The sequence below is a fragment of the Phaethon aethereus genome (assembly GCF_964289735.1).
Source record: "Phaethon aethereus genome assembly, chromosome: Z".
In the NCBI taxonomy this organism is placed as follows: Eukaryota; Metazoa; Chordata; class Aves; order Phaethontiformes; family Phaethontidae; genus Phaethon; species Phaethon aethereus.
This window is the reverse complement of record NC_138577.1, coordinates 72281943-72296462: the sequence shown is the minus strand read 5'-3', so window position 1 is coordinate 72296462 and position 14520 is coordinate 72281943. Positions and strand designations below refer to the sequence as shown.

Sequence of the window (14520 nt, the reverse complement as noted above, 5' to 3'; positions counted from 1 at the left end):
TTAAAGGTCTACTCAGCAGCAGTAGGCAGAGAGAAAGAGCTGTTTTCAGCCTCTCTAAACACAGTCATTGTAAGTTTCTACTGAAATATACTGATGACTTACCAGGAAACAACTCTTCAATTTTGTTTTTGAGGTATGGCACAAAAACAGGAAGTGTGATGGTTTTTGTTTACTACTTGGAACTCATCTTTAGAATTGTTTTATTTAGAGATTTACTTCTATCCTTGATCCACAGAGAAAGTGCAAGAATATTTAAAATTATGCTTCGAAGTATCAGATTGTACAATGTGTTTATTTTAGAAAAGTAATAAAATGTTCCTTGTCTTCAGAATTATAATGGGATTAAAATATTATACCTTACGTATTAAGTCTGGATTTTTACTAGAAAGTATGTGGAAGCATGCCTTTTTTAAAAAAGAAGGAAGTTGGTCTTTAGATGAACTCCAAATCAGGGTTGTAGGGAAGAGGGATATTTAGACATACACATTTCATTAATATCCCCAGCTGGCTTATGTAGTCCTTCAGTTTTGAGTCCTAGCTGTCAATCTTAGTCCTAGTTGCTGAAGGCTCCCTGTTTGTGACGTATCTCAGCTATGATGAGTCAGCTCAGGTACGTTAATTCTACTTCTAAGCCTAGTCTGAGTATCCATCATGGGTGAGCATCACTATGTCTCTCTTCCTTCATAGATGTAGCCCAAAGTAGTTTTTACACATCTGTTTGTAAGCAATTTGTTTAATTTTGTAGAACGTGCTACTTAGAGGTATTGCTACTATTGATTCTTACTAGAACTCTTGTCCGTTGTCCTTCGATAGAAAACAAGTACTGAAAGAAAGATGAATGTGAAAGTTTCTTCTAGCATTGACAAGCAAAGTGGTATAGCTGATGAGACGGTAACAGAACTATAAGCAAAGAAGATACTGGAGAAATGAACATCAAGTTATGAGCTTTGTTCCCAAAGAGTTTTAAATAAATGGCTAACAGTAATGAAGTGACTAACAACATTAATGTGTGTTCCTGTATGGAGGAATCTAGATATCATCTGTCTCGATGTGTGTAGGACATTTAGCATTCTTAAATTTTCTTTTGGTCTTTTTTAGGTCCATAATATATTGGCTGAAATGGTCATGGGTGGAATGGTTTTGGAGACCAACATGAATGAAATTGTCACTCAGATTGATGCTCAAAATAAACTGGAGAAATCTGAGGTAAGAGTGATGCACTGTGTAGTTTCTAAACTAAAAACATGGTTGTAGTAAATGCATGCTATATAATGATATTTGTCCTTCAGTAGCAAACTATATACAGCTGCGTGCTTATAATACTGAAAATGGACAATCATTAGGTTAAGATGTTGTACCTTTCATGATAAGTAATAATTGCTTAGAATCACTGCTGATTAGTTTTTGCTATTTGTATCTAATAGCATTGTGCACCATTGCTATTGAGATACTTCTGTAGTACTCTAAGTTTCTCTTGCAGAAAGTGTTTTATTTCCAGTGTGTTTATTATGCTGGACTAGTGATAATCACACTTAAATGAAATTAGATCAATAACCTAAGTGTGTATACAAAGACTACATATTCCTGTCTGCTAGTATGTTTCTAGCACCTGAAATAACTGGCAGCATATTTAGTGTCACAATAATACTGCAGCACAAAATAATAAATCGGACTGAGAGGGACTAGATAGAAATTAAAGCCCAGTTTTAGACCCTTTAAAGTAAATATGAATTCTGCCGTTTGGGTAATCTGAACATTTGGTCTTCAGCTGAGTAGATTAAATAGGAAAGTGATATTCTGTGTATGTCCATAACAGTCTGAGCAAGGGATACTCACATAAGTTATGGGAATCCCTTTTCAATTCAACAATTGTTGAACTTGTGTTTAGAAAGAAACTTAGACTAAGAAAGGATTTTAGAATTACTTTAACTGTGCAACGGAGTATTAGTGTTCCTTTAACATCACCAGACATGCCTTGTAAGACAAAATACTACTAGTACATGTTAGCTAAGTCTGTGATTGATTCTTACTGATGAGAGTAATTCCACAGAAGAACACATCATCTGATTTTCGAAACATAATATTCAAATTTCTAAACAAACCTTTGCTTGAATTGGAGACTGTTTCTAAAGTTGAAGTCAGATGAGTAGATTGAAATATTGCAGGTGGCATAAATATGAACTAAATGACATTTTAAGAGAAGATCCGGGGAACTTTGTTGCACTTATGTTAAAACTAGAAAGAGAGAAATGAATTCTTCAAATTTTTGTGGTACAATGTATACTGTTCTCCTAATTCCGCAATCTCACATGGCACCGCTTCAAGTCTTTTAATATATTTGTCTGTTTTGCACGACTTCCAAACTGTATCCAAGAACAGGACAACATAGTGTGAAAACCAGGAAAAAGCTAGCTACGATATGATACAGTGCATAGCAATATACATTCAGAAGGATTGTATTGTAGATTATAAAGATGTCCAAAATGTTCATTTTAACATTTTTGTCAAACTCTGAATGAGCCATTGATCATAGAGATTATTATTTGTAATTATTGTCATATATTTTTACTCTATTTGAATAACTTCTGTATACATATATATTTCTTTATTTGATGGAAAAGTAACATAGTGTCCCAAAAGCTGAACTTACTGAGCAGCTGTTTTCTACCATATAATATGTGCATATCAATTTTACCTAAAAGCATTTAATTAAGGTATTCATTCTTAATTATATGAATTCTGTTACTAAATCAACTCTAGACCAGTCTCTGTCATCTGAAACACATCGATTCAGTGCAGTCAGTTGCAGTACTTGCTGTTTTCCATTATTTATCAGTAAATCATTCTTTCTTGTAAGATGCTTTTGGTATAAAAATAGGTGGTAGAAGATACAAAAACCATGTAGAACTCAGGGCATATACAAGGCAAATAACAGCTTTCTCCTTTACATTCAGCAATGAATTATAGAAGGTGAAGAAGTAGAAGTGATAAATTAAAACATTTGGTGACTGGGATGGAGTAGAACATTTCACAGTCTGCTCACCACAAATGCATTTTTTTTGTTAGTTCAGTGACTGTTTTTTTTCAAATTTAACAGTTACTGTAATGCTGACATACTTCACAATACCTGGAAACTCTTTCTTCAGATCATTAATCATTTGTATCATGTATATCCACAGAAATTTCCAGATTGATATTTCTTTTCCTTTTGTCTTTTTGATCAAGATTGTAAATCTTTTAACATGTCTTTCCTGAACCTGTATTTTCAAGATACAACCAAATCCAGTTCATATAAATCAAAATCAGTAGTAACTTAATAATATTTTTTGAATGCTGGTCACTAAGAAATCAAAACTAGTGAATCTTATTAGTTTTCTTTAATTAAAAAAAATTTTGAAATTTAGAAATTATTGATATAGTCTGTAGTTCATAGGACTGCCACCTATGCCACAGTATTCTTGCTTTAGTCTGTTTAGCTTGTTAGACCTCTGTGCTAGTTCTTGCATGCACAAAAATAGCTGCTTTAAGGTTAAATTGCCTTTTCTTTTATAGCTGAAATGTTGAAGCTAATAAAGTTGTAACTGAGCTACATTTTCAGAAGTATTTTAAATTTTGCATTGTGCCCACCTGACCTCCCTTAATATACAAAATTTAACCATTTGACATCAGGTATTTGTTTAGTTATATATTAGGTTTCTAAACAGGCTTTCAGTCAGAATTTAATGGATATCAAATGTATTTATTAAATTCACAAATACTTGAGCAAAGTTATCAACTCAAAGAATTTTTAACTTTTTCAACAGAGATTAATTATTTAAACCACTATGAGGGAGTCCTTAGCTTTGATTTCTGATTCAGCTCTTACATTGCTTGAATGGGCTACAAAGGAAATTCTGTATCTACCCTGAGAAATGTTGTCTTAAATGCATTTCCCTGCCTTTCAGATTAGTGTTTATCTGTGAATGGATTTCTGGTCAATCCTCCTAAAGCCAAAGGATCATTGTGATTAAGGGAGGGAATTTTTGGGAGAGGGGTCATTGGGATTTTATCCAGAGCCTCTGGAAGTATTGTAGGTAAACCTGGGCTACCTCTTCTCTATTTGGAGTGTTCAACTGCGTGTGATTTAGACTTTTAAGTTGGACCTCATTTTTTTCCGAACCTCCTGATCTTTTCTAGCTCTTTCCATTCTTCTCTCTTACAGACCTTTATCTTTCAGTCTCCCAGACAGGACAGGTAGACAAAGGTATTGCTGACTTTTAGAAAAAATGTATTTTTAACAAAAAGGGAAAGCAAAATGATGTCAAAGGCAATAAATTATGTAGGCCAGACTCAAAAATTATGTGTAAAAATACCCATACTAGTCCTTGTAGCCTACTTTTTGTGCTAGTTTCTTCTTGTAGTTCCCTCATCTTTTTATTGGCTATAGTGTATTTTACTAGCTTTCCATTGACATCATATTTTTTATTTTATTTCTCTTCCTGCATTTTAGAATTTAACTTTTCTTTGTATCATTGTTTAAGAAGCAAAGGAATATGAACTTGTAGGAATATTTAAAAAAAAAAAAAAAAAACCAAAAACCTGCAAAACTAATCTGAATAAAAATTGAACACACAGATAACAAAATATGATGTAACAGAAATAGCTTCCTTATTGAGAAAATTTTGTACTTGATAATCTAAAGTAGGTAATATGAACTCTTTTGCTTCACCAGTTAGTATTTCCAAATTAAAACAAAGAACTTTCACCTGCTTGCAAAGAGAGGTTTCAGAATAAATTTCAAGTGTACAAACTTTAAAGAAAAAACACCACCAAACCCAACAAACTCAAATAGTTTTATACATACAGAATAAAATTATCAGTGCAATTTGGAAAGATGATGTAGAAATGCCAAAGTTATTCTTTCAACCTGAAGTATATCAAACATTAAATGAGAAGGGCTGTCAGAATGTACTTAACTTCAGAGGTACATTTGCTGCCCTTGCAATCTGAATCACTGGATTTTGCTTTGAGATGTCTTGGTAACTGCAGTCACTGAACATGGATATTAACAAGGAACTGAAAAAGGAAGTGGATAAATGTGTGTTTGAAGTTCAGTTATGGTCAGTGTCCCCCACCATTTGCTGTTTGACACATGTAGTTCAGCTGAACAGTTTGATTGTCAGTCAATGTTAATTGCAGTACTTCAAAATTCATTTCCACTCATTTTAAGTATCTGTGTATTCAAACTGCAGGTATTTTGAATAGCTGGAATCTTAAGCAGATGAAGTTTATTTAATTTAAGAATAGCTTTGCTCTTTACTTTTTACATGATCTTTCTAGGATAAAGTAATGTAATACCTTTAAGATTTAACAAATATAATTCTGCAATTGGATTTAGTAACACTAAGTTGTAAAGCATTAGCTAAAAATATTTTTGGGTATTATGAAACATTTAACCTAAATTTGAAGGATACTATAGCATGTGAAGAAAATCAAGCAAATGACCTTCCTCTGCCTAATATGTCAACATTTGTAACATGTAATCTGTATTTCATTGTAACAGTAGGCAGCTTGATTTCAGGTTGATTTTTTTTGTGTGTGTGTGCAAAACTACTTTTCTTTTTTTCTATTCTGCTCACACATATTCTGTTTTTATTTTTGGGTCTGGCAATGAAAAACAAACAAACAAATAATTAATCATTCCCATCCATTACTCTCTTTGTGATTCAAGTGCTTGAAATTTCTAAGAGTATGTCTTAAGTCTTCTTATCTGTTTGGCCTCATTTTGATATACTTGCAGACTTCATTTTGTTTTTTCTCTAATTATGTTCATTTATTTAACTTCATAAGCAGGGGACATGATCATTCCTTTATATTATGTATTGCATCCTTTCATGATTTCATAACCCTGCTGCTTTGAAGTCATACTTGTTCTGGAAAGAAGCATTGGTATGAAACACCAGCAGCAGGGAGGTCCTTGTACCTCTGAAATACCTGGAAAAGGGTGGCTTATTATGCAAAGCGTTAGCCTTCATTATTTTGTTTTCCAGTAGGCTGTGCATTTTTATAGGTTTATTTTAGTGATAGCTAGTTTTGTGTAGAGTTGTTTGGGCTGGCGGTTTAAATTTTTTTTTTTCCTATTTATATATGCCTATTAACTGCATTTGTGATGTGCAATAGTTTTTCTAAACAATCTGAATTTCTTTTTAAAGAGTAAAACAATGTTTCTGGGGTCACTTTCATATAGTTATCAGTGGGGCATTATGAGAAAGGGTGATTATAAGAATGAAGAAAATTGATTCCTATAGTGATAAATAATGACCTAAGTAAATTAACAACTCATATTTCTCACTTGATAGACTAGGACCAGTAGAATAAAAGTTGTTACTAAATGTGTCTATTTCAATCTTTAAAATAGCATTATTGTTTCGCATATTGCTGTTTCACTCTGAAAGTATATGAACATGTTTACAAGCATTTTTTGCAGTAACTGAACTTAAAATTTTAATATGCAGAGTTTCAACAATGAAGTGCAACCTTCAATTACAAATGAAATTGAGAATGCAAAGCAGCTGTGGCAAAAATGTGGTATATTGGCTTGTTGTAATACCAACTGTATGCAATTCGTATTGTATTTCTGAAATTTCATTAATATGTCCGAAGAAGTTTCATTTTCACTTAAGTCATTTGCTCACTGTGACAGACAATTCATCATTCACTGCATGTTTAAAGCTTGCTACATATTTTGGGTTTTTCCCCAAATGAAACAGTTTTTTCTTTGCATTTCACCAACTTACTCGCTGAATTATTTGATTAAAAAGGGAGTTGAAACTTGCCGAATTCAGTTTTACAGTGATGACTCTTAATCAGGTACCTCTATAAAACTCCTTAAAAGCACACTGGGCTGGAAGTACTTCTTGCAGTACCTTTGTGTTTGTAAATACAGTTCACTGACTGTAAGAGAAATGATAAATAAATGGAAGGACTGCATACTAGTTCACTGTTTGACATGCTAAAAAGGAATGCTAAAGAATTTGGGTATAATAGCATTTGAACTAATGTATTTGTTACCCAGTTTGGTAGTTTAAGTACTTTTCAGTCATTCTATCCATCAGACATTTTTTATGAACTGTTTGCTGTCTCTTAGAAATACTCTATGACTGTATTGTGCTTGATAGGGTTGACATGAATTGTGATAAATAGCATTCTGCTATGCATATTATGTATACATTGAATTACAAACCCACTTAATATAGAGAATTACAGAAGAAGAGAACGTAATAGTTTGAAAATCTCTGCTCCAGCGTATGATAGTGAAACACAATCTCACTGGCAAAAAAGAGGTAATCTGAAATTCACAGTACTTTTGTTAGGGATCTTCTCTGATCCTGATCCAGAATGGTCCTCATGAAATGTGACTGTTGGAAGTCGTGACTGTATAGGGGGGTGGAAGGGCAATGGTCATGTAAATTGTGGTATTTTAAATAATTCTCAATTGTGTCTCCATTGTATCCTATGCCATTGGGGCGGGAGGCAGGGACTGTAAGTCTGTGTAAAGAGGATAGCTGCAGGTAGGTAAAAATAATGACCAGTTATACTGAAACTTTTTTTTGTCCATTAAGAATTAATTAACTTTCATTAAATTAGGGTAAGGAATCTCCATCCTAGTCACCTAGAAGGCATGTCTCTCTTGAATTGCCAGTCATGCCTGTTTGTGTGGACCATGTCCATTACTTACAATATTTTTCTGGTTTCCCATTGTTTCAGTTACAAACTGTATAATTCATTGCTTTTGTTACTGCTTTATTAGTATTTTCATCTTCTCTATGGAAAACAGTTGACATTGCCCCACTTTTAGTTTTGCTTAAACATTTTTTCTCCAGTTACTGAATATAGAATTTAAAGGATAAAACAAAATAAAAAGAAAATGCATTTATTGTTTCATCTGATAAAACTTCACTGGTAGTTACCTCTTGATTTCAGATTTGTATTTCCAAGTTCACAAATACAAAAGGACAGCGTTGAGCAGTTTCATCTCTTCTGCACTGTTTTTTAGTAAATAGCAAGAAATTGCAGTGTCTGATACTGCTCCTTTAAGATATTGCACATTCAGGGATGCAGATTTTGGATACTTGCATTTCTTAATACTACTACTGTTAAGTCCAGATTTTCCCTTTCATAAAGGTATTGCAATTGAAATAACCTCTGAAGTGAATGACCTGATAGACTCGGTGTTAAGGGAAACCAAGGAAGAATGGGCTTTGAAATTACTCTTTGCACCTTTTTAGTTTTACTTAGTCTGTACTTCTGAGAACCAGGAATTTGGATTATGTCAGGGCCAAAGTGAGAGCAAATTATTTAGTTTCTTTAGAGGTTTCAGATTTCCCGAGCTTTCTCCTCTACCCTCACATGCCTTTCACAACTTTGGCATGTCTCTCATATGAATGTTTGTCAGGGGAGATGTTGTAACAGATGACACATGGCTTTCTGGTCTCTGTTCCTGGTACTGGAAATCCTCCTGTGACTAAAATGTAGGGATTTGTGATGCTTCAGCCCTTCCACATGATATAAAAGGGTTAGCTCAAAATTGGAAATTTTAATCGGTTTTATTTTGACTATGGGTTATGTTTTTGAAGGGAGGAGGGGAACAATAGGTAGGATTTTAAGTGGAAATCTTATGTTAATTTGACCTTACATGTGTTTCTTATAAAAGAGTAGTAAAAAGGAGAAAATATTTTTTTGGACCGCCTTCAAAAAGTACTCATCTGAGGATTATATGTGGTGTCTGACTCCCTTTGTGCAGTAGTGGAGGTAGACACCACGGAAGTCAGGTGTACTCCTCAGTAATTATACACTCTAATTGCAATAACTTCAGAGAAAAAGTTATACTGGTGGGTTGAAAAGGTTGACTAGTAGTCACCTACCAACACTATTTAATAATCAAATATGACACAAACTTTCCAGAAGTTCTTTTGTTTTGCTGTATTTTTTGCTCAGAATTATTTTATCTGCAAATGCACTGGTTTCTTCAGTCTTCGACACTCTTATAATGAAAGACCTTCCATTTCTACAGGTTTAGTCTTTTGTTTAAACAGTTCTTAGCGTGTTGCTTTGTTTCTTGTGGACCCCTCCTTTTTACTAGGCCTGCAAGATGCCACAATCTGAAACTTGCAGTAGTTCTGAAAATCACTTTGTCGTTTTTATTATTTGTTAGTATTTTTAATCCTACTTTTAAAATATCAAAATTAAATGTTAAATTTTTTACATATTTGCAGAATTTGGAATATGATGTCTTTTTCTGCAATTAAGAGCTCTGTTTTTAAAATCTTCCAGGCTTTTTTTTTCCCAGAACAAAAATGATTTTTACACTTTTGTGGCAAACCCAAAGTAAAATCACACAACTAATTCTAAGTACACATAGAGAATCTGAACTTTCAGGAGAAACTTTTCCATACTTAAAATGCCTTTTCTACACAGCATCAAATACTTAATTATTGGCCTTTTTTTAATAGTCCATAAAATAACAAGATTTTGAAGAGATGTTCTTCACAAGCACTAGGGAAGGATCATGTTCTGTATGCCTTCAGACCTTTGAGCTGTAAATCATCTTTGTTAGTATTTCATTAATATACCCCAAATAACTTGTTAGTTATTTTATCTAAAAGGCAGAACTGAATGGAAGCCACTAATGAACTTATTTCTGTATTGTAAAACTTGCATATTTATGTAGAAAGGCTCTGGCTTTAAATTAAAAGAGATTATGTACAGTAGAGGACTTTAAACATTGCAGTACTTGTTTTATATTAATTTGGCATAACCAGTTTATTATGTTAACGTTGCAGTGTGCCTGGGGACTGCAGATATGTTAGCATTTAATTAGATACTGTGGGACAACAGAATACTCCAGTTGGTCTATAGAAATTATTCCTCTGCATGCTCTTTGTCATTCACAAAGGCAAGGTGTTTATCCTTTCCATTTTAGGCTAAGCCATCTTGAAATACCATTCTTTATTTTTTTTTCTTTTTCATTTGGATAAGTAGTATGGCTCAACTTTGAGGTTACATATCCTGAACCTGTAACCAATGTTAGTCAACTGTGAACCATGTGAACTTTTAGAATAGGTAAGGGACAAAGGCAGCACATTGGACTTCAAATACCTCAAGATTGTCTGTTCTATGACCTACACATTACACACGCTTGGATAAGCCTCCTATTCCTCCCCACCATACTTCTCCATCAAGTTGACATTACATGTTTTACCATATAAAAAGGAATGTGTGAACTGTTTTCTCTTTCTGGTTTAGTATTTCCAGATAACCCATTTCATTCCAAACACAATTACCATCTGGTCTTTCTAATTGTGTAACCATGGAAATATTTGAGAAGTTAATTGTCTGTGTATATTGCTAGTGAATTTTCTTGTGACCAGCTTTGCCTGACTTGCATTTTTCCTCACTTTATACACAGGCTGGTTTAGCAGGAGCTCCAGCCCGGGCTGTTTCAGCTGTAAAGAATATGAATCTGCCAGAGATCCCAAGAAATATTAATATTGGTGACATCAGTATAAAAGTGCCAAACCTGCCCTCTTTTAAATAACATGGCTACTCCAGGTAAAACCAAGGAAGAAATGTAATAGAGATTTACTGCATAATTGTTTACTAAATAAATAACAAGTCTAACTTTTACTATTTGGATAAAACTCAAGGTACTGTATAGACATAATCTGAAAAATCAGTGTGTGGATTTGAATGTTGCATTTGTCTTGTTTGTGAAATTAAAGGAAATGGGTAGTTCCTGTGTGATTTCTAAATTACATTCCTACGCCCTTGTAAGGCATATCACTGTGTCTTGGCTGCTGCAGTATTTTGGGAGAGTATTGAAGATGTTCTTTACTTTGTATAACCTACAGTGCTGAGGTTTTTTGTATATTCACTAAGGTCTATAATTAGTGCATTCCTTAACTACTTCTGCTGTTTGTCATTATTATTTAAGACTTAAGTGCAAATGTTGCATGAAAACATTAAACTCTTGTTTTGGTTAAGTAAAATCATAATAAACTGGACTTCTAAATACCTGTTTGTCTGAAATATACCCTTTGCAATAAATCATGTTATTTCCTATTCATGGAGCAATTGACTATATACAAATAGTGTTGTAGCAAGCATTAATGTTGTAGTTTAATAGCTGGAAGGAATTACACGGTGTTAGTGTGTTGAACATACTGGCTCTTTACATTTCTCACAAAAGCTGTTCATTATTATTCTGAAGGAAAAACTGCCTTTACTGAAGATCTGATGACTTCTGTTTACATATAGATGTAGAAAAGATACTTACACAATCTGATAGACTTTCCCTGATGGTCTGACTTTGTTTTGGGAAAAGGGTCTCTGCAGTTGCTGTGTCGTGAGTACAGAATGGGCTGAGGAAATTGGGCATCTCAGAACTGTAAATGTGAGTGTATCAAGTAATGTGATAGAGAAGGGCACTCTGGAAAGATAAATAAGGATACTTCAGTAGGGCCTCTGTGCCTGGTGACATTGGTGATTCTCTACTTTGAGAATTAGATTCATGAGATACTTAGTATCACCAAGACCTCAGAATATCCAAGTGCTATCAGCTGTGTGTAAGTTGCTCAGCACTTAAACTCTTCTGTCATCTGAAAAAAATAAAGGGGGATAGTAACTTTTTTATAATCATGCTTTTAAGCTGTGTGATGTACAAGGCTGTTTAAATGAATAATAAAAATATAATTGGGATATTTAAGAATTTCTGTAAAGTTTTCTTCTCAAAAAAAGTATGCAGTTAATACTTTATATGAACATACAACAATATTGTATCAAGAACAACACATTTCAGGACTAGTCTGAGAGGTCCTGTGTTACTTCAGAAATTTCAATTTTATGTAAACCAAACATTATTTTCCTCAGATTTCAATGTTAAAACATACCCCATAGGGTACACTTGGAATCATGTCACATTCTCTGTTTGATCTCTAGTAAATATCACTGGTGCATTTTGAGAGTGAAAAAGAGAAATTATTTTTGAAGTAGAAAATCTGATACAATCCAAATAATTCTAATGTATTTCGGGGGGGGGGGGGGCGGGCGGGAACGGACTTAATGTATGTTGTTTGTATTACATTTAATAAACATCAAGTAACACTATTTTATAAATGCTTTTGAAAATAGAATTGCTCTCTCCATATCATTTGAAAAGAATGTTTATTCTTCCAAATTAACTTTCTTAAGTTAAGTTTGAGGCTTAAGGACATTTCAGGTGGGGTTTAAGTAGAAAACTGGCACTTTCCCGTTTCCACTGAAGAAATTGAGCAAATGAAACGTGCTGTATTTTTTTTTTTTCCAACGAAGTAGAGTATTCTTTAATATTCCCAAGTTAGACTGCTTAGCTAGTACAAGTCTGGAACTGTTGTAATTTCACCTGCTTTTGCCAACTTTTGTGTTTCTGCTTAATGCATAGACCATGTGACATTCAAAGTAAAGATGTTGAAAATTTTCCGCATTGTTCCCCCTGTGAGGATGTAGTTAGTGCTGCTGCTGAAGGACAAATATGAAATTTTAAAACATTTGGTACTTGGACCCACAGAGAGTTCTTCTGCCTATTTGTGAAAGGAGTTCACAATTTCAGAAATTCTGGGTTTTGTCCTATGGTTCATTTTCAGATTTGTATGCTTATGTAGTTTGAATGTTTTTCATTCCTCACAGAGAAATCTTTTCTGGGTTTATTGGAATCAAACGTTTTTCTAAATCCTTAGTGAAAATATTGTCTGAGATGCATCTTGATATGAAGCATATATCAGATCAATTTCTCACTTCTTATTTGTCAATAGCCAGGCTTTCATTCATTTTAGTGAATTGGATCTTAGCTCATATCAATTACGTAACTATTTTAAAGCTTTTCTTTTTTAGCCTTGTATTTTGCATTACTGTTGTTTATATTGCCTTTCTCCTACCTGGCCACATGATTTCTGCTGGAAAGGATTCTTCTCTGGACAGCTGTTCCATAAACACCAGACTTCTCAAGAAGCTTCTCTTTTTGTGACTGGCCAGCGAATATTTGATGCAAGGCTGTGAGTAACAACTGGAGCTTCCTTAGATCAGAAGATCCTTGGATGGGAAGAAACTATCAGATTTTCACAGTAAAATTACGCTCCTTTCAAAGATAAATTCTCTCTGGCACACAGAAGTGGTAATGTACAGAAAGCCTGAATGGTAATATTTTTTTCTTAAATAAAAACAGATGGTATGACAATGTGGGCTTCCTCCGGGTAGCTGAACCTGTCTCTTTGCCACTTCTTTGTCAGAGGAGTGTCTTTAGTTTTCCAGGGGAGATACTGTCCTCTTACCATTTGACACTGCCAGGCCTTAAACTAAAACCAGTCACAGGAATATGGGATACTTGATTGATAGAAAATATGGAAATGGTATTCTTACTCTTAACTTCTTCTTAAGGGCTTGCCTTGTGTTGCAGATATTCAGAGGTTTTCCACAATGCTGATCTTCTTGCATTCATCACCTTCATGAGAATGATGTGCCTTTTTAGTTCTTTTTCCTATTTCACCAGTATCCTCTTAACTACTGCTTAGGATTTAAAATGGAAACAAGCTGTGGGCTGTAAATTATTATGTTCTTGTTTATAAATTTAAATGTTTTTAATGCTTTTGTAACCACAAAAAACCCACAACCCTTAATATGTGTACATGTATCTCTGTGTGTGTGTGTGTGTGTATATATATATATAAAAAAAAAAAATCAGTCTTTTGCACTAGCTGTTGTTAAAAAGGAGAAGAGGTCATCCTTTAGCTGCAGAAGGCAGGCAACTAATTTGCAATACTCCATCTCCATAGGGCCTGCCTTTTAAGTGATGTTTATCAGGGTGCCAGCATGTGTAAATGAATCACTGAAAGCCATTGTTTCTAACTGGGCATTTCTTAGAACTGCAATTGAAAAACATTATTAAACAGACTATCTCCTACTTAGGGTATGTGAGACAACACCTCATGCGTTGGTTTCCTACATGAGGTTTTCTTTCCTGTTCAGTTCAGTTTCTTTGCTTATGAACTTATCTGGGGAGAAACCTTTTCATGTGATCATAGCAATTTAATAGTAGTAAGTATTATCTGTACTACTTTTTGATAGTCCTTGAGAAATCATGCACAGAGATAATTTTAAGAGGACTGTAACATCAATAATTCAAATTAGTAATTAAGCCTTCAGGATGTCTCATCTGTTTTTCCTGCATTTCCCTACACCTCTTGCTTTTCTGTTGTCAGAAAGTCCCTATGTCACAGGTGGTTATTTGCCTCAATATTCCACAAGATAAGTATTTTCCACATTTGTTTGTATTCTGGGGATGCAGGGTGAAGTGCCCTCAGAAAGCAAGGTTAGGGCTTGGGTGTAGAGGCTGTTCAGATTGCTTGTCTCCAAACTGTAACTGTCTCTCTCGTTATGAATTATGCCTTTCAAATTCAGAGATATTTATTGTGAAACTTAGTAATGGGGAGAAGATTATGTCTGATTAGC

At 34.0% G+C, this 14520-nt stretch overlaps 1 protein-coding gene across 10 annotated transcripts in view; it reads left to right on the top strand.

Moving 5' to 3' along the window:
- Positions 1-10618, top strand: part of AP3S1 (adaptor related protein complex 3 subunit sigma 1) — a gene marked incomplete at both ends in the record, with an annotated part of 31123 nt that extends 20505 nt beyond the window's left edge. For 3 of the 10 annotated variants that reach the window (XM_082013663.1, XM_082013667.1, XM_082013665.1), the window contains 2 exons: positions 1099-1206; positions 10448-10618. In XM_082013663.1, the coding sequence (XP_081869789.1) occupies positions 1099-1206; positions 10448-10576 (237 nt within the window). Of the gene's footprint in view, positions 1-1098; positions 1223-4201; positions 4238-10409 lie in introns of those variants that run through there. The other 7 variants (XM_082013670.1, XM_082013668.1, XM_082013671.1 and 4 more) reach the window with 5 other exon arrangements.
- Between the last annotated feature and the right edge of the window lie 3902 nt (positions 10619-14520).